Source organism: Tauraco erythrolophus, chromosome Z, assembly GCF_009769465.1.
Source record: "Tauraco erythrolophus isolate bTauEry1 chromosome Z, bTauEry1.pri, whole genome shotgun sequence".
Classification (NCBI taxonomy): Eukaryota; Metazoa; Chordata; class Aves; order Musophagiformes; family Musophagidae; genus Tauraco; species Tauraco erythrolophus.
The window spans coordinates 35158124-35184406 of record NC_141496.1 but is presented as its reverse complement, the minus strand read 5'-3'; the positions used below and the strand labels follow the sequence as shown (position 1 = coordinate 35184406).

At 40.2% G+C, this 26283-nt stretch overlaps 1 protein-coding gene across 3 annotated transcripts in view; it reads right to left on the bottom strand.

Annotated features, from left to right (window-relative positions):
• Nucleotides 1–26283, bottom strand: part of ARB2A (ARB2 cotranscriptional regulator A) — a 276209-nt gene that overhangs the window by 240874 nt on the left and 9052 nt on the right. The window contains exons 2-4 of one of the 3 annotated variants that reach the window (XM_086629569.1): nt 12386–12454; nt 9061–9162; nt 4899–4999 (exon numbers count right to left, since the gene is read on the bottom strand). In XM_086629569.1, the coding sequence (XP_086485695.1) occupies nt 4899–4999; nt 9061–9162; nt 12386–12446 (264 nt within the window). In that variant the 5' untranslated portion in view covers nt 12447–12454. Of the gene's footprint in view, nt 1–4898; nt 5000–9060; nt 9163–12385; nt 12492–26283 lie in introns of those variants that run through there. The other 2 variants (XM_086629568.1, XM_086629570.1) reach the window with 2 other exon arrangements.

The window sequence follows — 26283 nt, the reverse complement described above, 5'->3', positions numbered from 1 at the left end:
TCCACATTATAATCTACATGTTTAAAAATCCTGTTTGACCTAAAGACGTGTAGCCAAGCCAACTGTTAGTACAGGTAAGTTACTTCCTTGGTGATGGCACTCACAAAAACATCTGCACATATTAAATGGCCTCCAAGCAATCACCAGATTACAATCACCCAGTGGTAGAACTGTAAGAGACGCACAGAGGGACAGACAACAACCGCCTACTGATGCCAGTGATACACCGGTTACTATAAGACCATAGAAGGAGAATGTTGGTTTAATCTTTCTCATACGAAATCTCATTATCAACACAACCTATACAACTGGTAAAATGCAAGGTAAAATCCCAGCAATAGATTTCAGTCGTATTTTCTTTGTAATTCCAGTTCAATTCAAATGTCATGATCAAGCAGGGGCTGAAGCTGCCTGTTGGCAACTTCAGTAGCCAAAGTATCAATTAAAAGTGAGTATAAGCAATAAACGCAGACATCTAGTTAAAATGCAAGGAGACATACATCTTGTGAGTCTCATCTAGAGCTTAACCTAGAATCCAAATCACCATAACTCCTGGCTGGAAAAAAAAAAAAAAATAAAAAAAAATCAACCTTTCACTGGAATGGTATGTCTGCAACAACTGAACTGTTGTCACAAAATCGTTCTCAATCGTACTTCAAACTTGCTACACGGATTAATCGGCAGTTAGAAGCAGCTGCAACACCATGTTCTGTGCACTTCTGTTGCCATTTTAATTTTTAAAAAGCAAATGGAGAGGCTCTCCACAAAATTCAATGCCGCAATAGCAATGACTGAACCAGAATCACAAAATTATGAACAGTTCACTAAATTGTCTATTAGGAGCACATATCAAGAGGCTGCAGAACAAATTGTGTGCCTGAAATAACAGATCAATGACTGAAGAATAAAGAGATGTAAGAAGTGCAGACGTTGACGAACCCTTGTAATTTGTGAAGAATCAATTTCCATACAGCCAGAGTAACAGCAGAACATCACAGATAGTGTATTCATGACTTTTAACAGCAAAAAATCATGGATTACCAAATGGAAATTTATTAATGCTCCAAGAAAGACAGAATGATGCTGTAACATAAGGCCAGGAACTATACCCACTTCTTGAAATTAGTAAAATGCAATAAAAGCAGTCCACAATATATATGTGCAATAAAAAAAAAAAAGTTGCCTTGGGCAGGATGGGTAAATCCTTTAAAAATCAGAAAACCACCATACAATCACTGAGCTAACAATGGAAACTCCAAACACATAAAACACTTTCGTCCGATGATATGTGTCTAGCTACTTTATCATCTCACTGTATGTCCAGCTACATAAATGTTCAGCCACAAACACGTATTAGACAAGTCCTAAAGCCAAATGTTTCAAAGCCAAGGCCTAAGGCCAGATTTTACATGACCTTACGAATTACAAGAGCCGCTGCTTCTTCAGCTATCACAGTTTGCTAAACACATCTTACCCTGGACTACAAAATGGCTAATCACAGGGTAATTTATAGTTTCTGTACTATTCAACATCAGTGACCCACCAATCTGTGGCACAAGCGGAAGTTTTATTTATGTGAACGAACGCCAACGGTCTTGCTGGTCAGCATCCCTTGCATTCTCAGATAACTGCATGAACACTCCTTGTGCCAAAATATAAATGCCAATGGAGCATTTATAAGTTTGTGGCTTCTTGGAGGAACTGTGTAGTATCAAGCACCTAGCAGACAACAGACTGAAACACAGATGAGTTTCTTTTTTCTCTAAAAACACAAAACAAAGAAACAACTTAGAACAATTCAGCCTAGTTGACAGGCGTCCCTGCCCATGACAGCGAGGTTGGATTAGATGATCTCTAAGGTCCCTTCCAGCCTACGCCATTCCATGATTCTATGATTCTATCAGATTCCTGACCCCAAACTTTCCTTGCCTTTTACCTACCAACATAAACAAAGTGCATTTTCAAAGACTACTCAAACCTGAACGCAGAGAATGACTATAACTAAGGTAAAATGCAGAATACAAACCACAGACATGAGACCCTCACTCCATGAATAAAACCCACCTCCTGGTTAATCAAAAATCACAAGAACTCATTCATACTATTATGGGTTGACGTGGCATCTGCAATTCAGATGCACAGCATGAGGAATTTGATGACGTTGCCAAACACGTACAAGAAGGTGTGATGGCACAGGAGCCCACACGGAACCACACTAATCTTTGTAGCCGTGTGTTGTACAACTCCTTTATTTGGAAAATGGGGGTATTTGAACAATACAGACACATGCAAAGGTCTGCACACACCAGCCATGGAATAGGCGCCAATCTGTGTCCTGTGGCATGCAATGTGTATGAAGTAACCCAGACAATGCAACAGATCGGGCAATAGCACATTCCCTGTTTCAGAAAAACAGACAGTTGAGGTGAAAAGGATGTGAGAAGCAGCAGCAGTAGCTCCCATCGTCTCCGCCCCTGCCATAGCTCTCGCAGGAACAAGGAGGAGGATGAGGTAAAAAGCAAGGTTGTTCAATCCCCAGGAACAAAGCTCTGGCAGGACAAAGCACTGCTCCACGCCTCCAGCACAGAGTCCGGGCTGTCCCCTGCCTCAAACGGAGAGGCTGAGCAAGCGCAGAGCACCAGACCGCCACCCAGCAGAGGCCTGGCAGGGTCAGCAATAGCTTCTCATCGCAGTCTCACAACCAGAAAGGCGCCCTCCACCACAGAGCCTCTTCGGGAGCCACAGCAAGGAAGTGGGAGACAGACTAATCCATGTTATCTATCCTGCTAAAGTCACAGCGGTCTGGTCTGGGGTGGCTTTTCATTTTACTGAAAGAATAAAACCTAGGAACCTAGGAACTAGAATTATTTGAGGAATTACTCTCAAAGAACAGAAATTCTTTGTAACAGAACAGAGTACGTGTATTTAAATAGAGGCTTCTATGTGTAAAAATACAGCACTGCACAGCCCTGTGGTGTTACACTGTACACACGTAAACCTCCCTCTTTCTTTCCTCTCCTGGTGTACTCCACTGAATCTCTTACTTCCAATTCTCTTGGCCTGACAGTATCCAAACTAACACCGGTGGGAATTCTTGAACCACACTGGACTAGGCTAGGCTGGTTAAGGACAGATGGTGAGCCATTCCTGTTAATCAAGATGGGCAGAGGCTTGTGCTGTGCACTCTCTTGAGCCTACATAATCAATGCCTACAGGAGTTCCTACAGCCTTCCCTCCTATATCTAGGAAAGACCATGTAATTAGGTATTTCTTCAGCTTTAACAAACGCATTCTTGACAGCACAAGAAACTATACAAAACCATTTGGTGATAAATTAAAGTATATAGTTATTTATCCATCCAAGAAACTCAATCGAGATGCTTTATATTACTTATTTTGCATCAGTGGTGGACTGGTTGTCATTGCAGACATTTTAGTTTTCTTTTTACTCTTTAGAACACAAGTGTACTAGCTGAGGTGCACAAGAGAAGTTGGGAGGGCGCACAGCGGGGACTGCTGATCCCAACTGACCAAAGGCATGTTCCATACCACATGGTCTCAAGGTCAGCAATAAAAGCTGGGGGGAAGGAGGAGGAAGGGGGATGTTCAGAGTTATCTTCCAATAAGGTGTTTGTCTTCCCAAGTGACCACTAAGCATGAAGAAGCCCTGCTTTCCTGGAGATGGCTGAACATCTGCCGGATTACGGGAAGTAGTGAACTGATTCCTTATTTTGCTTTGCTTGTGCACATAGCTGCTTCTTTACCTATTAAACTGTATCTCAGCCCATGAATTTTCTCACTTTCTAATTCTCTCCCCCATCTCATGGTGGGGAGTGAGCAGGCAACTGTGGGGGGCTGAACTGCCCACTGAGGTTAAACCATGACAACAAGAAAGTTTAAAAGAAAGAATGTCTAAACATTGAAATCAAACATATCTCTGAGTAGTCTGAATTACTGTAACAGAAAGAGTAAGTGGGGAATAAACATGTTTGATCTTTACTAAAACAGTAACACTAATGAAAGGAGACAAGTCATGAGGCAAAAGCAGTTCTTGAATGACATGCCATGACGATTTCAACTGAAATCACCAGGCAACATTATATGGTCTCTAAATAAAAGACCCTAGTTTTTGCACAGAGCTGCGCATCCCCTTTCTCCAAAAGCCACTCTGACGTTAGCAGTGTTACTACCTAGAGGTCAGCGTGCTGAGGCTGTTCCTTCTGTTGGCAGGAGAGGTTGCCACAGTGCAAGGAAGATGTCAGCACACCCTGTGTTGTATACGCTGAGATCAGGCGTCTTTCTTCTCAAGTTAATCCTCTGACTCCTAAAGCATTACAAAAAGCATGGCACTGAAATTAAGTCACTTTCAGATAAAAAGGAACCCTTCTACACCTACTACATCCACAGCATCCCTACAAAAAGCCTGGGAAGTACCAGTAGCATCCAAATATCTAGTACATCAACAAATAGCGAATCAATTAATCATCAAACCTCTACTTAATCAATCTGATGGCTTCTAGTATCTCCTTGTAACACAGGAAAACCATTTATCTTCAGCTACAAAGTAAAATGCCACAGTTTTGTACCCAGTGCTTCACTTTGAGGAGAAGAAAGTTAAAGGAAATACTCCACTGTATAATAGTCTCTGATTTATGTAATCTAGATATTCTATTTTCAACATAAAGTCAATCAGCAACATTAAGCCATACAGCAAATACAGCAAATTACTGTTAGAGCATTAACGCACAACAAATTCTAAAATACCTTTTGTTGAATGACTGCAGCCTCACTAAATCTTTCTTAACATATATAAAAGTATCACTTGTACAGAGAAACACAACAAAAACCACAGCATACCAGTACATACACGCATGCATACACGCACACCATTTACGTACCTCTCCAAGAGCTTCATAGCGCTTTTGGTTCCATCTATGCAAATCTTCACGATAATTGAAAACAAACGGCTCTCCAGTTTTTATGTGTCTCAACTGCCCTTCTGTAAAAGAAACAAAATCATTAAATTTTAATATACTTCTTCATTAAAAGCAGGATACCTTTAATTGCTGAAAATTTTAAAAGAAATGCACATCTAAAAGTTGGGCTATTATAAACTCCTCCTCCTTTTCTGGATATAGCATTTTTAGAGGAAAACAACTGTAGCATAATTTCCTCTTTTAAAAAGGGAAAAAAGGAAGACCCAGGGAACTACAGGCCAGTCAGGCTCACCTCTGTGCCTGGCAAGATCATGAAGCAGATCCTCCTGGTGACTATGCTAAGGCATAGAAAATGAGGAGGTGATTGGTGACAGCCAACATGGCTTCACTAAGGGCGAAATCTGCCTGACTGATTTGGTGATCTTTTATGATGAGGTTACGGCATTGATGGATAAGGGAAGAGCAACTGACATCATCTACCTGGACTGGTCCAAAGCATTTGACACTGTCACACACGACATCCTTGTCTCTAAACTGGATGTTTCTAAAAAACAGATTTGATTGATGGACCACTTGGTGGATCAGGAATTGGCTGGACAGTCACACTCAGAGAGTTGTGGTCAATGGTTCAATGTACAAGTGGAGACCAGTGATGCGTGGTGTTCCTCAGGGGTCAGTACTGGGACCAGTGCTGTTTAACATCTTTGTTGGTGACACTGACAGTGGGATCAAGTGCATCCTCAGCAGATGACACCAAGCCAGAGTTTGCAGATGACACCAAATGTGTGGTGTCGTGGACACGCTGGAGGGAAGGGATGCCATCCAGAGGGACCTTGACAGGCTGGAGAGGTGGGCCTGTGAGAACCTCATGAAGTTCAACAAGGCCAAGTGCAAGGTCCTGCACGTGGGTCGGGGCAATCCCAAGCACAAGTACAGGCTGGGTAGAGAATGGATTGAGAGTGGCATAGAGGAGAAGGACTTGGGGGTGTTGGCTGATGAGAGCCGGGAATGTTTGCTGGCAGTCCAGAAAGCCAACCATATCCTGGGCTGCATCAAAAGGAGCGTGGCCAGCAGGTCGAGGGAGGGGATTCTGCCCCTCTACTCTGGTCTCGTGAGACCCTCCCGGCAGTGCTGCATTCAGGTCTGGAGTCCTCAACACAAGAAGGACATGGACCTGTTGGAGCGAGTCCAGAGGAGGCCACAAAGATGATGCGAGGGCTGGAGCGCCTCTGCTGTGGAGACAGGCTGAGAGAGTTGGGGCTGTTCAGCCTGGAGAAGAGAAAGCTCCGGGGAGATTTTATAGCAGCCTTCCAGTACCTAAAGGGGCTACAAGAAAGCTGGAGAGGAAGTTTTGACAAGGCTGTGTAATTATAGGACAACGGGTAATGGCTTTAAATTGAAAGAGGGGAGATTTCGATTAGATCTAAGGAAGAAATTCTGTGCTTTGAGGGTGGTGAAGCAGTGGAGCAGGTTGCCCAGAGAAGCTGTGGCTGCCTCATCCCTGGAGGTGTTCAAGGCCAGGTTGGATGAGGCTTTGAGCAACCTGGTGTAGTGGAGGGTGTCCCTGCCCATGGCAGGGGGTTTGAAACTAGATGATCTTTAAGGTCCTTTCCAACCCAAACCATTTTATGATTCTGTGAATAACAAAATGAATTCCCCTTGAATGGTATATATTGCTAGATAAAGCTAAACAGAAGTGATGACAGTGACACTACGCGCAGGCATCAAATGACAAACTGCTTTGCAAAATTTACGTCTCAGCCTCTATGGATTAACAGTGAAATGTAAACATTAGCAGTTAATATTTGATCTTCAATGTCAATTAGGTGATCAAATTATAGCTACAAATCCCCTACTTCAAAATCAACTGCATTTATGAAGAAATGTGAGTACAAATTGAGCTTGAGGCTGGAAGGAAAGGAAACAATATTTTCAAGATTAATAACATTCTAAGTTAATCTGAAAAAAACACATCCACAGTTAAGGGAAATGTTTTAACTCCTGGCACAGTGCAATCAACTAAGACCTCCTAGATTCAGAGTACACTGAGATTACAACAGTAGAACAAAGCAGAATGCTCGATCAGAGCAAAACCACACGCTGTTTTTAGATTCCAATGTAACTTTCTGCAGTTGGCCTTGTTTATAGTAAAAGTACAGTAGCATACCCAAGCACTGCTGAAGACGTGGACTGAGTTAAAATAATCATCATAATAAAATGGCAACAAAATTGCAGAAAACAGATATCTTACTACTAATGTTTCAGCTTATTAGACAAAAGACAAGTTATGCTCTCAGAGCATCACGAAACTGCAGTAAATTAAAACCAGAGATATTTACAAGTGTCTCCTTTGAAAGCTGAAATGTCTGCGTGACGAAGGTTAGGTTTCTCAGTAAAATATTTCCTCTTGAACAGTAAGAAATTGCTAACTTTGCAATTTTCAAGACGTTTACATTTTGATTCTTAAATGAAGATATTTATTTTAAATAAAATATTTAAGATCTGATATCTTTAATAGTTACGCTTATCTGTTGATTTGACATTTTTTTCCAGACCTGTCTTACCCCGCATACTAGACACCAGGGGAATATTTCTCCTCAACTTCAAATCCCTGTCTCAGGTCCAAATACCTTTCTTCTCATACTTTTGTAATAACTCTACCTCCAGCTGTTTCTGCTCAACTAGTTACTCTTCAAGTATACCATTCAATAGCACACAAAGTTGCTCTCTCCACAAGGAAAGTGGAGAAAATACCTGGCACATTTTTTCTTTGGCACTCTGGAAACTTTGTCTTCTTCAGATTCTTTACATCTGATAAAAATGTTCCTCACTTCTCCTTCATAAAAAGAAGCACGATTATGACATAAGAGTACCCGACCAAACATTTTAATTAAATTTACAAAAGCAAAACACAGACCTTTTTGCTTTGCTGACCAGTAGCATATGTAATAGATTTTGCTGTGCTCTATGGAAATCACTCAATCTGTGAGGTTAGTGATGGAATATTCAATAACATCATTCTAAAACATCACTCCCCAAAATTCAAATTTCAGCCCTTTTTATCAACCGCATATGAACCATTAACTCTGAAGTCAGTAAGGAAGACAGTAGACACTGTGCAGATCTAAAAATAAGGAGCTGAAAAGTGACAGAGCTGAACCCCTCCCATCAAAGAAAGAGCATCACTTTCATGACACTTTTAGTCTCTAAGTACCTTCCTGTGAAAGCCATCAGGGTATTAAAAAGCTAAGTGTTGCATAAATGACTATCATTTAAAGGAAAGCTCTTTTTTTTCTTTAAAAGTGGAAGATGTAAGACAGGCAGATTTAGAAACTAAAGTTCCTCTGTTCACAGAACAGGCACTGCAAAGAAGCAGAATTGTAAACGTCCCCATTTGTCCTACAGGTTTCAAACAATCTTGAAAGAGCCATTTCCTGGAGTCTGGTATGACTTTAGCTCAGAGGCTTGTTTCTCAGCTGGATTTTAAAATGTATGCACTGAAAATTACAAATACTACTAACTCATTTAACACACAGATTCAGCTGCTGGAAGTACTCGTAGCCATCACACACTTTGTGATTATTAAGCCATTACTTTGCTGTAATGCAAAGCCGTGACCCACACCAGAAGAGAAGGAGACAGTCTATCACATTGCTCATCCTTCCATCAATATAAATAGGTGTTTTCCTATTATTATTAATGAAATAGCCGGAATAAATTATTAGCTAAATAATAGCTTCTTTCGTATCCATAAAAATGAATCCGTAAATAAAACGTTTCTTAAATGAGTGACCAGTCTTTAATTTTGCTTTTTAATACTAATGCTACAGAAATCACTTTCAGAATTTTTCTTTCAACACTTCTGTAATAGAAAGCAGTAAGTCATAAAGTGTGCACAGTACAAACCTACAGTACAGTGTAAAATGAGGGATTTTTTGACAATTTTATGAAGTAAAAAGAATTACTTAGCTAGAAATATAAGTTTGTTAACACTACGGCTTAAAATTTGATTCTTAACAGAGAAGTGTGAAATTCTAATAGGGACTTATAAGGCATAAGTAAAGTTCTGATAGCCTTTCAACACTATTCTAAGTATAGACTTTACAAAGCATATATGACTTACTTTCGTTAAAAATGTACTCAAATCCTTCCAGCGTATCAGGAAATTCAAGTGGCGGCTCATCTTTTTTCATTAGTTCATCCAAGTCTATTCTAGACAATAAATCTAAAAAAGGAAAAGAAAAATCACATAATGCATGCTATATCTTTTTTATTTCACCGTTATCACTGGCAAAATGTGTTTGTTCAGATTTATAGATCTTAAGGGCGGAAGGACATCCCACATTCCTACATACTATTAAACACAGGAGTTAGTTATAGGAAACCTCGCTCCAGATTCAAAAGCTGGACCTCATTGTCAGGATATCTGCTTATTTATTTATTTATTTACCTCTAATGTTGAACCAAAAAATGCGCAGGGACAGAGAAGCCACCAAAGACATAGTGATTTGTTTCAATGATTCGTTACCCTCAATGTCAGAAACGCATCTCTGTTACGCATCACAGTTTTAACAGGAACTTATCTAGCTTCAATACCAAGTCATCGCTACATTCTTGTTTGCCTTCTTGAAGAGCTCAGATTATCAAATGCCCGTCACCTCGCCGGCATTTACCAGCAGTGATCACAACACTCCTTAACCTTCCCTTTGATACCCAAATAGACTGAGTTATCTGAATCCTTCTCTCAACCACTCTCTTTTAATAACCCTCGATGCGGAGAAAACTGCCATCCATTTTATAGCAAGTCATGGCACACACATCCTTTTCAGATCAGGATGATATATTCTAGTACAGGCTGCATTCACTAATGCAAGTACACTAAAATAAGTATAGTCTGCATTCTTTATCCTAGATTTAAGGACTTACACAGAGACAAGCACAAAAGGACATATTTTGCTTACAGTAACTACTAAACAATTACCGCAGACACCGATAATATTGTACAATCATGTCTCCTCTCCTCATTTCTCATCACCCACGCAACCCAATGCTACTCTTTTAATATACTTTCTGATTATTAATAAAAAAATCATCAAGAAATGATTCAGCAGGATTCCACTGAAATATATTTTCCTACTTCCTCGTAGATGAATTTGAAGACCACACAAACATTCAGTTCAGGAGTGCTACACTGACTTTTCACTGTCATTGTTTCCTAAGTCAAAATACTATGTATTACTTAGGAAATGCATTAAGTATTCTAAGTATATTGCTTTACTACCTTTACCATCCAAAGTTGGAGCTCAAAGGAAAGAAAACAGTTTGAAAAGACTCAATTTCTTTAAACTTGCTTTGTTTGAGCAAGTTTAACTTGCAAATTAACTACACTTCCATCCTTTAATTACTTTAAATCATTATTTGAATAGGTTTTATATTGCTATTTTTGCATAGTCTTACTGCCAGTGACAAGCCTATAGCTTACCCACGTTACCGAAGCTTAGTATTGGTACATTAACACTTTCAGTCCATTGTCCATACGATTGTCTCCAGCTCCTCCTCTCTAAGTGATTTCACTGGGTAAAGCTGGAGGTCCAAAGGTCACCTGGTACGGCCACTAAAATTCAACATCTCTCCAACCCATACTATGGTATCCGAGCATCTCTGTGGTATCTAAATAGCCATACAACATTGGACATTGACTGGAAGATTTATAAATGCAGCTTTCTCAACCATAGCTCACTTTTACATCAAATCTGTTTTAACAGCAAACCCCATAACATTCAATTCACATAAGCAATGTGAATTCTTGTTCTTGTGCCTTGTCCTTTGAAAATTCTGGAGGAACTACTTTGGTCCTCAATCAAATGACAGGAGAAAGAAAAGAACTTTGTTAAAGAAGTTTTTCACAACAGGATGTAAAAAGCGTGCCCTTTCTTCCTCTGTACTTTCACAACATCAAGGTGGCAAAACAGTCTTTAGCACATCTTCCTCTCCTTGGTAAAAAGACTCCAGTCAACACCACACCTCCAGAATTTAATTTCAACAGTTTTCATGTCTTCTTACCAACTTGGAAATGTGTTCACACAGAAGTGTTAGTTACTATATAATAAAATACCCACCTCCTGAGTAACAAGGGCAAAACTACATGAACTACATCAAGCTTATCTGTAGAATGTACAGTTTGTCACAATTTACAGCTTCCATCAGAGTCACTCAGGAAGACTGCAACTGGCCCATGCTTCAACCACCAACATGGCCACTTTCTTTCTCTGCAATCTTCCAAGTCAAAATTAGCTAAAGTGTTCTTACAACTTTGAGATTCTTTCAAGATCTGATTCGCCATTCTCGCCTAAGATCTTGGAGTCTCCAACTCAATTCAAGACTGGTTCAAGAGAGTCCAAAATGGACTGACTTACAGGAGACCTTCTGTAGCTCAATAGGAGTTCACTAGACCACATGAAGAAAACAACATCCTCACGCAAGGTTTTATTAAATGCAGTATCTCTTGGACACTAATCCTTAATGAAGAACAAATTAAGACCAGGTATAAAATGAGAGTTTTGCTTTTCCAAACATGAAGTATCATTTCATCCAAATATACTAACCTGCCAGAATTAGTGCAAAGTTTGAAAAAGGACCAGATAGGTTTTCAACAAATGTTTCACAAATACACAGTTTTAACCAAATAAAAACCACCTGCCATTACTGTATAACAGAACACAGATTTCTAATAATATTTTGGTAGAAACCAGATTTTTACGGTGGAGTCGCAAGGTATATTCTTTTTTCTCTTTTGAAAGACAATTTAGAGAGTAAATGTGTGATCCAAATGCTTTAAACCCAATGTTTGGCTAGCTTACTTGTACATCTAACCAACTCCATGTAGTTCTAAAGTTGAAAAACAGCATTTAAAAAAATCTCATTCATGTAATTATTTTTTTTCTTCAAGGCAATTACTCCACTAGGTCACTTAGGTCTATTTATTTTTTAAACGTAGAATACTAAGAAAAATTTATAAAACCAACATGGAAATCAATATCCTGAAAATGTCTGCCCTGCTAATGTTCTAGTCAAAAAGATTTTTAAAAGCTGTAATATGATTGCATAATTACAAAATATAAGTGGCATAAAAATTAAATTATAAGTCCCAGAAACTAAGAACACAAAAGCGCCAGTCAACTTTCTCAAAATATAATTATGAAAATTAAAAAGGATATTTTATTCTGTTACTCCTTACCACAGATCGTTATTTTCTGTGTCATCTTATGAAAATACTGATAATGGACACACCATTAGACAAAAAGCATTAGTACAGATGGACTAATAGTCTCTTCCAGTATTGTAGTTTCCCAGACTCTAACCCACAGTTATAGCAAACTATTTTCCTTTCCTTAATAATTCTTTCTGACATGTCAATGTATGTAAAAAGAAGCCAAAAAGACTCATACCCTTTAATGCAGTAGTCTTCTCTTTTTCATCTGAACCTCCTTGCTGGAGCTGAGCCATCATTATCCAAACTGTCAAAAGATTTAAAATACTGAGGTAAATGTACATTATCTTCGAAGGACAATCTGAAAATCAACAAGAGTTGGAAATTAACAAATGTACTGACTTCTACTTCAACACATCTCATTTGCTGTTGCTTACATCACAAAAAAACAGAATCTGGTTGAAAAGCAAAACTTCCTTGAGTCTTATAAACCCCTGTGATATGTAAAATAAAATTAAAACGAACTTCTTCCTCTCCTTCAAAACTTATACCGGACACTGTAAAGTCTCATCACACTATCCTGGATTAAGATATTTTACAACAAAGCGTGACACATACTCCAGAATAAAGTTTGGTCAAAGATTCAAGTTCACAAGAATGAACACTAACTTCTCCCTAATCCTAAAAGGACATCTACCTTATACTTCTTTTTTGTGGTTCTGACGTAACATCAGTAAATAATGAGCCTTTTGGAGAAGCACTACACTTCTGAGTCGAAAATAGAAGATGAAATAAAATCCAAAACATAATCAACAGAATTTCCACAATCTTTAAGGATTTTCTTCATCAATTAACTCCACTTTACTGTTCTTATTGTACTACACAGTTTTGTTTTGGTAAAACTACATGGGCTACACAGTTTTAAACCACTGCGATTTCTACAATACATTATCAGCACTTAAATGTATAGAGTAAATGTCCATCTTTAGAATGAACCTCAAGATGATCAAGGTGAGAAATTACATGCAGAATGTATTTCTAAGTTTCTCCTCTTGCACAAAAGGCAACCCAGACATTCAAACCTGCAGCCTCTTCCATCTTGAATCTGACACCAAGGGAGCAAACTACTACATCACAACCACCACGTCTTCCTTCTCAATAAAGAGACTTCTGTGCATTGAATCCTTTTTTCCTTCAACTTTTTTGGTTCCTTGTTTTATCTGTCAGTCATTATCAATTTGTTTTATTCTTCTCCCCAATATACTTTACCGTGGATGAGTTTGCACAAACAGTATCTCTGCAGCAATTTGTAACTTTCAAACAAAGAGTAATAGCATTCACCAACTGTACTACTGGTTCCCTAATACTTACACCTGTAAGAAAGACCCCAGAATGGTTTCTTTTAAATAACAGTAGTTCACTGTAAAGGCAGCAGAAAATAAATAAATAAAGCATAACAAAGATTATTTTTCTATTGTCTTGAAAGAAAATGTATTACGTGAAACATCTTCTTGTAGATTAAGGAAAAACACAGCAATTTAAGGGGGTGATTGTTATTAACTATGGAGAGGGTTTTGCAGGGGAGCATGGGGGTTGTTGTTTGTTAGGTTTTTTAAGCTGGAGTTCAAGAAAGTCTAACAATCCATTCTGCAAGTTGGACCTACAGCAGACTTTGACATTTCACTTTGCAGAAGGCTGTTCAGATTAAGCTGATGGGAAACGACAGCACATTGCCAAAAGTCTTTTAAAGACACAACTCCAACAGAAAAGCTCTGTTTACATTGTGTACTTTTAAAATTATGACGCAACTCAACATGATTCAGTTAAAATGTGCATCTTTTGGCTCACACTTTAATCATGTTAGCACTCATAACACTCATCCACAAAAATAACAGCAAAGCCACAGAGACTTTTTTTTTGGTATTTTCTAGCATATACTATAGTCAAGGCAAATACCAAAATGACTCAAACATCATGTTTAATGGTATTAAAGACTTTTATCAGATGCTTCCATATAGTCCACTGACAACAAATCACCAAATATAAAATCTTGTCCATCATCAGCTTGTACATCTGCAGCAAAAAAAAACATGTACATCCTTGTAAATAATTTAGAAAAGAAACTACCACATTCCCGTTTAAATTATTAGATGTGCTGGAAAACAACAGTGATAGCGTTTTGTGATAGCCCAGATGAAAACTGTTCTAGTCATACAATTTAGGTAGTCCTCCCTACACAAGATTTGAAAATTCATAATTAGGTATTAAGTTAAAGCAGTAGCAAAGTACATACAGGTGCTCAAAGACTTGTTATTACCCAAGGGAAGAAACATAAAATTTATCCGAACAGATTTACCTTGACAAACTAACCGTCATCCCCTAATCAGATATATCAATTCAGTGACCAAGAATCCCTGGCATTCTTGCCTCTACAATGGATACCCCCCTTCTTCCTTCAACAGATGAAGACCCTGCCACTGAGGAAAGAATAGGTAACTTAAGAGGTTCACTTGCCAAGCTAGAAGCACCAAAACAAATAAATAAACAAATAAATCTGAATTTAGCTTTGAGAGAGAGAATTTCCAGCTCTTTCTGACAAAGTAAAAAACTGTTACAGCAGCCACTGGAGGGAGGACTTGATATTAGAATGAGGATGAAACAAGCACACAGTATTTTATGCATTGTTTGTGTGAACACAGCATTTTGTTGAATCCCTCACTGATATTTGTTTAAACGACAAATAGAATAAATTAGATGAGAGGGTTGGATTTCCTTTCTTTGATAGATAGATGTCGAATCAACTACGGTCTGATGGTGCAGAAACGAAGAGTGGGAAAATTATAAAGTGCTCTGAGTGGTTGCTTATAGGTAAATGCAGGAACTGCAGTTTTTTCTAGGCATCAGTTTCAAGCCCCAGTGATCTTCAACTGCACACACTGACCAGTCCTTGTAATTCACAAATAATACCATCAAGTTTCTCATCATAAATACAGATTATTATAAAATGTGTTATTCTGTATAATTACTTACACAATTCCTTTAAAAACATCTTTTTGCGATTGTTTTTTTTCACTAGCTACAGCAAGCATACTTCCTAAAAATCAAGTTACTATCTCACCTGAAGAAATATCTACAGTAAGTAAGTTTATTGCCAAGAGAATGTATGTTTATTTGTACATATCTTGCTTTCCCATGCAAGCTTAAGTACTCTATCATAAAATATCTTATGTATGTTCTGTGCCTCTTCAACTCAATGCCCAGCAATACTTAAAATAATGTGACATAATTCTGGTTTCATGTGAGAGAACAAGGCTGTGTTTTCATCACACCCCTATTAATGACCCCACAGAACTGGTGGATTCACAAACAAATTGTCATTAGTTTTAAACAAATAAACAAAACACAAAAAAACCCAATCAAATCTAAGAGGCTCTTGCACACTTCAGGGAACATACATAAATATTTCATGTTCTTGTCTGCAAAGTGGTACTGGAAGTTTGGACCATCAAGCTTGTGATTGTATAACAGTGTCCATCTTCAAATCAAACTAGACACTGTATCATATATTCTGTCTCTGAAACAAATGCACACACACACAGATTTCTACAGACTTCCATTACTCTTCATTGTGCAAATGCAGCTAGAAATGTGGCCAAAAAAATGTAGCATTTGATTTTGCTCTACATTAGCAATATCCGAAATTAAGTGAATGCTACAAATGATCCAAATAAAGGCTATAAATAACTGTAGTGCTAACCCACGGCAAGTGCAACATAAGAAGAAAACCCACAAATATTTTCAAAGAGCACAAGTCCATCAGGTTTATCTGGACATAATTTGAACAGGGGTCATCAGAATGCTTCTTTGTATCGCACTGCTTTATCAGAATACAGTTGAATTAGAGTCTTGTTCTCTGCAAAGTGACATCCCAAGCAAGCCAGGGACAAGTATGGGCTAGATTTGTGCAATGAGGCTGATGACTGAGCAAGACTCAGTTTTTCTTCAAAGAGATGGCTGGGTGACAGTTTGGCTCCAGCCCCTTCTCTCTATTGGCTCAACAAAGCAAAAACCATATACTTTAACCTTAGTATTATTTTCTGTCTAATTAGACTTTATCTATTCCTGCTTTCAGGGCAGTACAGATGATACCAGTAACTGCGTCAATTAAGGTTGTACTTCACTTTCCTTCACTTACAAGACCTTATTTTCAACTGCTTATAGGTTTGTCAAACTTCCAGCTGTGAAAGCCAATTATTTCCAGTCTGCTTTAGACTAAATGGTTTTGAAAAAGTTCAGCTAAAACGTCTACCTCTCGTATAAGAAGCTTCAGAGACAGTATCTTCTGCTCAGTGTTGCTGATGTTAATCAAGCACCTACATCATCTCCATGTTGTGGAGATCAGAAATTTAGCCAGAGTATCAGCTTAGCAGTGTGTGCCTCTTGCCATTACCCTTAAAGCCTGCCCAGATCTGCTCAAGTAAAAATTGCTCCTTGCACAAATGTAATATAGACTCATTAAGATTTACCAGAATTTCCAGAAAATTTACCAATTTGCCTAGAGCATACTCCATACAGCTGCAAAAAGCCAGAGGGAAGATACACAGGAGGGGAGTCATAAATGCTAAAAAAGCAGGATCTTCAATCACTAGAATGCAAAGAAACTGGCAACGATCCTAAAGTCCTTGAAAGTCAGTACATCTTCGCATTCTACCAAATGGTGGTGGTACTTGCTGATAAAGTGCGTGACTGCAGCTGATAATAAAGGTTGATTTATCTGCATACCAGATACCTTACAGTGTTATTTACCATCTAAGCTCAAAAAGCAGAGAACAACAAGCTAGATGCATTAGCATCCCAACCGTGTCAGCAACTCAGTTGTTTACACAAGGCAGAGTCAACATGATTCCACATGCTGAAATTTTAATTATTTCAGTTCAACTTTCCTGAAATGCTGGAAATGACCTTCATAAACATATGCAAGTAAACACAATCAAATATACATGTCAAAAGAATACAAAAAGAGGCAGCACAACCTTAACACAGCCTCTGGGAGGTTTACAACATCATGGTGTTACAAACGAAACACAAGGTTCAAAATGATCCTCAGTAATTCTTCTGTAGTAGCAACAGCTTTGAACACACGTACTGGTTTTGTCTGGGATAGAGTAAGTTTTCTTCTAACTTGTACGGGGCTAACTTGTATGGGGCTATGTTTTGGATTCATGATGGAAATAGTGTTGGTAACAAAGGGATGTGCTTGTTATTGCTGAGCAGTGCTTACACAGAGCTAAGGCCTTTTCTGCTCCTCAGACCACCCCATCAGTGAGGAAGCTGGGGGTGCACAGGGAACTGGGAAGGGACACAGCTGGGACAGCTGACCCCAATCGACCAAAGGGATACTCCATACCATTTGGCATCATGCTCAGCATGTAAAGCTGGGGGAAGAAGAAAGGGGAGATGTTCGGAGTTATGGTGTTTTTCTTCCCAAAGCTCTGCTTTCCTGGAGATGGCTGAACACCTGCAATTCCTCATTTTGCTTTTCTTGCACGCATGGCTTTTGCTTTTGGTAGTAAACCACCTTTACCTCAACCCATGAGTTTTTTCACTTTTACCTTTCTGATTCTCTCCCCCACCCCACCGCCAGGAGAGTGAGTGAGCAGCTGGGGGGTGCTTGGCTGCCTACAGGGGTTAAACCACAAAACATAACATAATACCCTATTAAAGATACAGAATATCGACAATTCAGTGTACTGAGAACCCTGCTTCTGTCGTGGCAGATGGATAGTCATCTAACAAATCAGGCAAGCAACTCTTGAGGACAGAAAAAGCGATCTGGCAGTGAAGGCAGGAGAGTACTGCCTGGAGAACTCAGTTCACATGAAGAATTTGTAGGTGTTATTACGGAATATCACCCAACTCCCAAAACCCAAAATGCTCCCAGATATACTCTTTTTGCATATTTCCTGGTTTCTGGGCATTCAGCTGAACGGTTTCCTCCAATGCTCAGAACTACGGACTGTTGTATTCCTGTTTTAAGAACTTTGAAGAACCTTCCCTAGCCTTCCCAATCTCAGCACCCAGGATGACTGTACACTGCGGAGCAGGGCATTAATTTCAAGATGCCTTTCACCACCACCTTCCTGTAAAAGATCAGTAAGAATCCTCAACAGACAGCAGATGCTAGGGAAAATTCAAGGAATTAACATTTATGAAGAACTGACACCCTGCCACTGACACCTCACAAAAAGCCCATGTAATACATAATAATGCCATATTCAGTGCAAGACTTGTTTTGTGTTGTTCCATTAGTGCATGGTGCTGCACCTCAACTGATGTGGAAATGCTGAAGTAATATAATTATTTGGCAAACTGTTGTGTTTAATTTAATTCTCTTTAATTACAGAATTAGATTTTCCTCACAGCTTACGTCACAAGGATAAGTGACAAGGATTTGGCACAATATTCCTTCATAATATACCTTCATGAATACATTTATATATTTACACACAATATTCCTTCATAATATACCTTCATAATTCCTTCATAAAAAAAATGTTTTGGATGAGATTTTAAGATGATTGTACTAGCTTATTGGTTTTAATGGGATTCTGGCTTGAAAGATGGGGTGGAGAAGACTGACTCTCAATAGCCTCATCTCTGTACATACTAAGCAGTTACTGGACAAAGCCAGAATTTTTAATCTTTTTTTTAATGTCATCTTCTCTCAAGCAATCCCATGGGTCAGCTGGGAGAGAAAAAGGCCTCTGAACACAGAAAAACTCGAAGACTATTAAAAGAGCCTTCTCTTAGGAGAGACACCAAAGTAATTTGCAGGAGAGCTGCAGAAGAAGAGAGAGAGACTGGAAAACTCTAGGGAAATGATTTCTGCTTAGGCTACCATCAAAAGCTGCTAAAAACCCTAGACATATGCATATGTGTCTAGTACTTTAAAATAACTTTTTTTTCTTCCCCCTTTTGCTCTTAAGTAATAGTGCGACTTTCAGAAGGGCTGTCTGCCATTAACGGAAGACTCCTGAAAAGAAGACAGAGAAATGGGCTGGAAATACAGTGAATCCAGGCCTGTAGGCCAGACCCTCGAACACAGCGAGGTATTTCACATTCTGCTCTAGACTCCATTGCTGAGGAGGTGCAACAAAACAGTCCAGGGGAAGGTAAGAGGTGCACCCAGCTTTCTGTGACATACCTGTTTCCTCCAAGGCCTTCCAGAATGTGCACATGCAAAGAACAAATATCACCACCCTGCTTGACTATTCTGCATCTAACGCAGATATTCTGATGACACAGAAATATCCAAAACAGATGGATGCTACGCGGAATCAAATCATGCACAACTGAAATGAGCACGCACGGCTACTGAAGACATCAGTTCATCACCTAGATACCTTATTTCAGAATCAGGTTAGAATACCCTGAAATTTCCATAGCATATGTACCTCCTCTTTGCAGCAGCATCTGCCTCAAGGAGTTTGCCTTACAGCCCTGCCCACAGCTTTTTCTGCTGTAGGACACCTGTTTCTTTGATTTCGTAACTTCTCCCAGCTTTATTAATACAGTACCTCAAATGTCTTTGCTGGGAGGCAGCACATGCTATTTGGCCAGTTGAACCAAGAAGTACTGCTTCATTTCAACTACCGGGCAGGCAAAGCAAAGAGCCCTGTGAAACATATGCAGCCCACAGATTTCCTTCTGTTGGATTGTCATAAAGCAGCACCATGTTATAACGCATACATATATAAACAATATGAATAATGTAAATACATTATTCTTTCAGTTGACTATTTAAGATTAACTTGATCTTAAAATTCTGACCATATCACACTTGCATTTTTATTTTTTTCACATCAGTAGATCATCTTCTACTTTCTACTACAAAACAACAAAAAGAACAAAGATAAAAAAGCAAGGTGACTAAACTTCATTTTCCTTACTATTTCTATTGAAAATCTGGTATTTACATTAAAATATTCCATTAATTGCCTAAGTCAATAACTGTAATCAGACTTCTTTAGACATCTCTACTACTGCCTATTCTACAACGTTGCTATCTCTGCCCAGAGCCAAACAGTTCTAACCATGGTATCACAGAGCAGTCTAGGTTGGAAAAGATCTCTGGAAATGATCATCTGGTCTCTGACCTTTGTTGGACCTTACTTCATTAAGCCTTACATCAGGTAAGCCAAGGTGCTGACAACATGAGCATTCCATATATCTAGTTAGGGAGATTCCACCGTGCCTTTGAGGAACTTACTCCAACGTTTAATACCTCTAACAGATTTTCTTTTTGTTGTACCCAGGTTAAATTTCACCTCTGACCATGCATCCTTGTGAACAGAAAACAATTTCTTCTCCATGACTACCATCTAGGTATTGGGTGACTGATGAAACCTTTCCAAGCCTTCTCTCTTCTACAAACACCCTTAAACCTTTCTACAAACGTTGAGTTCTCTAACATGCTAATCATCCTTCTAACATACTAATCATCCTGGTCGTCACTTGCTGGACCTTCTCCAAATATTCAACGTCTCTCTTGAAATCAGGAGACAAAACTAGACACAGCATCCTGAGTACGTTCTTACCAACAGAGTGGAGGACAGAGCTCGCCTTCATTGCCACAAGGGCACAGTGTTGGCATTGTTTAGCCTGCTTATCCAACAGGAACTCCAGATCCTTTTCAGCAGATATTGCAGCCTGCACTGCTGTTTAGGAATTATACCTTTGTCCATGCATAACTTTACACATATCTTTGTTAAACCTTAGGTAATTCCTGCTGGCCTAGTCTTCTCTGGATGATGGATTACCGCTGTGCACAAATATAGATGATAATGGTGACAACAAATCTGGCAGTTTCATTTGCACCTGTGATTTGAACTCAAGAAGAAAAAAATTGGGGAATAACTGTTCTCTTTTTATTCTGGATCCTTTTGCCATACATATTGATAGCCTTTATTTGCCATGCTATTAAGCAAGGTTACCCAAACACAGTCTTTGGAAAAACAAAATTCTACCTGTTACATGAACTACTACAATGAGGTTGAACAGATGTATCAAACGGTTTGGTTTAGTTTGGTCTTAAGTCTAAACACTCCGTTCTAGAAGTAACCACTCCAGCATAAGGGTTAAAGAAACTTCGCCACCCATTTTAAAACAACCTTGTAAAATTCTTTGTCTATTTTGCAGACAACGCTGCCATTCCCACCAGTCTGAATGAACAGCTACTAAGGAGGAGAACTGTTTTACATTTTATAGGTGCAGAAGGTGTCATAGAGCAGAGTTCAGACAAGTACTGCCAAACTCAAAGGTGCTGATAAAAGCAGCAGATGAGTAGGAAGAAAGAGACTGGAGATGCAACTTAGTCTGACAAAAAAGCATCACCAGAAATTCATGATTTTTCCTTCGAAGGTTCACAGTTTGAGGCCAGATAGGCCCCAAAAAATCAATCATAATCACTTCCTGTTAAACAGAGGCTTTTTATTTCCTTCAGCTACCACTCTCTGAAACCAGTAACTTGTGCTTAACCACAGCAGTTCTTCCAGAAAGCCATCCACTCCCAAATTCAAGTTACTAAGAGATAAAGAGTCTATCACTTGCTGTGATAGTCTGAAAACCTAGTCACTGTCTTTCGTACTTTATTTCCAGTTTGAATTGCTCTGGTTTCAGGCTTCAGTCACTGGTTATTACTATGCCTTTGTACGTTCAAGTTTTCTCTCTCTATTTTTTGCCTTATTTGATTAGATGCTACAGTCAAGTCCTATCTATTTCTTCTGCTAAACTAAACAAGCTTAGCAGTCTCCTTCTATGAAATTTTGATTCTAACGCAAAGTAATTTTTTCCAGTTTCTCTGTTCCCGTCCGTTTCTTAAATCCCAGCTGACAACATGATGTAAGCCAATCTCCATGGGACAAGCACTGCCAGAGCGGCAGTTTCTCGGGAAGACTTCCTTGTTTCAGTTCTGAAAGCCTGATCTGCTTTTTTAACTCATTGTTTTTTAGACTCTAGATATAACTTGCCAAATAACCGGATAATACCAAATAAATTCTTTACTATTCATCATTTTACCAATCTTGGGTTTAAAACAAATATTACTAGTAATGATTTAACATTATTTCCCAAGATCATTCCTAAGCAGTATTTACAGAAGGCTACCACTCCTAAAAACTGTTATGTACAAGTCCTCCAGAAAGACATTAAGACATTGCGATGTGGTTATTTCACTGATACTAAATAGTCTCGAATTTTGAATGAGATTTATCTTAAACTACTCTCTTTGCAATAAATCTACTACACTGAAGCAGTAACTGTAATCAAGCAAATTTGTTATCTGAACAAACAGGGTTTATTCTATCATTAATTATTTATTAATAAAAACTTCCATTAGGATCTCCTTAGTTTACCCAAGTTGTGACAGTCCGCTAAACAATGTATTATGGTCTGGATTGAACCACCCTCTTCTATCAAGTATCGACGCCCCATTAGCACTTTTTTCATCTTCTGGGACTTACCATTCCAAATCATAGAATCATAGAATCATAGAATGGCATAGGCTGGAAGGGACCTCAGAGATCATCTAATCCAACCTCCCTGTCATGGGCAGGGATGCCTCTCAACTAGACCAGGCTACTCAAGGCTCTGTCCAACCTGGCCTTGAACACCTCCAGGGAGGGGCATCCACAACCTCTCTGGGCAATTTATTCCAAAGTCTCACCACCCTCGTACTGAAGAATTTCTTCCTAAGATCTAATCTACATCTGTTCTCCTTCAACTTAAACCCATTTCCCCTTGTCCTATCAGTGGACACTCTTGTAAAAAGTCCCTCCTCAGCCTTCCTCTATGTTCCCTTCAGGTATTGGAAGGCAGCTATTAGGTCCCTCTGAAGTCTTCTGTTTTCAAGGCTGAACAATCTCCCGCAACTCGTCCTCGTAGCAGAGGTGCTCCAGCCCCTGGCTCATCTTTGTGGCCCTCCTCTGAACACGCTCCAACAAATCTGTGTCTCTCTTATGGTAGGAACACCAGAACTGGACACAGTATTCAAGGTGGGGTCTCACAAGAGCAGAGTAAAGGGGGAGAATTACCTCTCTTGACCTGATGACCATGCTTCTCTTGATACATCCCAGGATGCGGTTGGCCTTCTGGGCCGCATGAGCGCACTGCCGGCTCATGTTGAGCTTCTCATCTATAAACACCCAGAAATCCTTCTCTTCAGGGCTACTCTCAACCCACTCTGTGCCCAGTTTGTATTTGTGCCTAGGACTGGCCCGACCCAGGTGAAGGACCTTGCATTTTGACTTGCTGAAGCTCATGCAGTTTGCACTGGCCCATTTCTCAAGCCTATCAAGGACCCTCTGGATGGCATCTCTTCCCTCAAGTGAGTCCACGGCACCACACAACTTGGTGACATCAGCAAACTTACTGAGGGTGCACTCAATGCCATCATCCATGTCGCTGACAAAGATGTTGAACAGCACTGGACCCAGAACAGACCCCTGAGGAAAACCGCTTGACACTGGTCTCCATGTAGACATTGAACCATTGACCACAACTCTTTGAGTGCAACCATCCAGCCAGTTCTTTATCCACTGAGTGGTCCATCTGTCAAATCCGTGTCTCTCCATTTTAGAGACAAGGATGTCATGTGGGACAGTGTCAAACGCCTTGCATAAGTCCAGGAAGATGACATCCGTTGCTTTACCCATGTCAACCAGCGCTGTAGCTTTGTTGTAGAAGACCACTAAATTAGTCAGGCATGACTTGCCCCTAGTGAAGCCATGTTGGCTGTCACCAACCACTTGGTTATTTTTTATGTGCTTTAGTACAGCTACCAGGAGAATCTGTTCCAAGATTTTACCTGGCACAGAGGTAAGGCTGACTGGTCTGTAGTTTCCCGGGTTGTCCTTGGTCCCTTTTTTTAAAGATGGGGGTTATGTTCGCCCTTTTCCAATCTGTAGGAACTTCACCAGGCTGCCAGGACCTCTCAGATATGATGGCTAGTGGCCTAGCAACTTCAGCCGCCAGTTCCTTCAGGACCCGTGGATGTATCTCATCAGGTCCCATGGACTTGTGCACCTTCAGATCCTCTAGGTGTTCCTGGACCTGATTTTTTCCTACCCTGGTGGTTCTTCACCCTCCCAGACCCAGCCAACATCCTCTGTGATATGGGTGGTGTGGTTCAAGTGGTTGCCAGTGAAGACTGATGCAAAAAAGGTGTTGAATATTTCATCCTTCTGCACGTCCTCAGTAACCAGGTCATCTGTATCCTTCCAGAGAGGCCTCACATTCTCTCTCGTTTTTCTTTCTTCTCTCACATACCTATAAAATCCTTTTCTGTTATTTCTAATATCGCTGGCCAGATTTGACACTGTCAGGGCCTCAGCTTTTCTAACCTGGTGTCGTGGTTTTTTTTAGACTGAGGGTCGAGACAAGAACCGAGAGGGAGCACCCACCAACCATGGTCCCGGAGAAAACATGACTCAGGCTTTCTTCATAAAACAAAATAATTTATTAACAGTTACTTAACAAGAGACAAAAGGGAACGAAACCGGTTACTTGAGAGGAGAAAAGAGAAAACAAGGCCAGATCTTAAAACAACACCTCCCCACCCCGTTTCCTTTCATTCCTGGCTCAACCTCCCCCCCGGCGGCGCAGGGGGACAGGGAATGGGGAGTGCAGGTCAGTTCATCCATGTTGTTAACTACCGCTCCTTTCTTAAAGGAGGAGGAGTCTTTACACCATTTTTCCCTTGCTTCAGTGGATCCCCTACTCATGAAGAAAAAAAGTCCCCAAACTTTTCCAACGTGAGTCCTGCCCGCAGGATTGCAGTCCTTCCCCATGGATTGCACCAGTTCGGGCTTTACCAGTCTCGGCCTCTTAGGGAGCTGCTGCCACTCGCGTCGGCGTGGGCCGTCCCATGGACTCCAGATGCCTCCACGACCTCGTCGTGCATTTCCATGCCCATTATTAACAGTACCTTGTCGTGCACCCCTGCTCCACGACCTCTCCTGGGCTCAGGCATCTCTTCCCCGACGTGGGTTTCTCCACGGGCCACGAGTGGGTCTCTGCTCCGCCGAGTACACCTTGGCTGCAGGGGGGCTGCCTGCCATCTTCACACCGATTTGCAAGGGAAAACCTCAGCTCCAGCACACCTCCTCCTGCTCCATCTTGACTGACCTGGTTGTTGTGGTTGTTTTCTCTTAGATCTTAATCATCTCTGCAGGAGCTCGGCCCGGCGGGCACCCCGGGAGCGAGGTGCTTCCCGAGCCCCCCATGCGGCTCCCCCGGCGCCATCTTGAGCACATGGCCCCGGCCCGGGCAGCCGCCCAGCCGGGAGCCGGGAGCGAGGGCAGCGCCCTCCTCCCCTCTCCTCACTCCTGAGCAAAAAGCCCTTTCCCGCCTCTTTGTCCCAACTTAAATAGGGCAATTCGCAGAGGCGCCAATTTGGCTCAACCTCCCCCGGGTTTATCAAAATTTATCATCACGAAATTGGCAAAACCATCAGGGCCACAGCCATGACAAATTTGTGAAAGCTGACTACACTGGTTATTACTCATTCTATTAGCAACCATTCTTTTAAGTGCATTAAACCACCTTCAAGCTGGTTAAAATCACCTTGCAGATGAATAAAACCTTAAAAAGTGTCCATATTGTGTTTCCATAGATAATAGCATACGCTTAATATGTGTGCCTTCCTTACCCAAAGACACTATAAAAACATTGTCAAGTCTATAGGTATCAGGAAATATGAAAATTAAGGTTGCCTGCACAAACTTACTTCAGCATACACGCACTAAACTCCAGTCTTATAAAAAAAAAAAAAAAAGAAAATGGAGAAAATAAGAAAAAGTGGGGAAAATAAAAACAAAGAGGAAAGAAGTCCCTCATCCTCTCCTACTTCTCTAAGTTAGTATCATCTATATCTAAGTTTCTGTCCAGGGTGGTCTCACCTAAATTCTTTCAAAAAAAAAACCCAATGATGAATACTCCACAACCTCCCTAAAGTTAAGTTTGTGTTGTTAGCTAAGCTGACGCTTGAGCCTCATCTGGAGCCCCAGTGAACATCCAAGCTGTCAGACCTCCTGCTTTTTGCTCGGCTTTCCCCAGCTGAGGCTGACAGCCTTGAGGAAC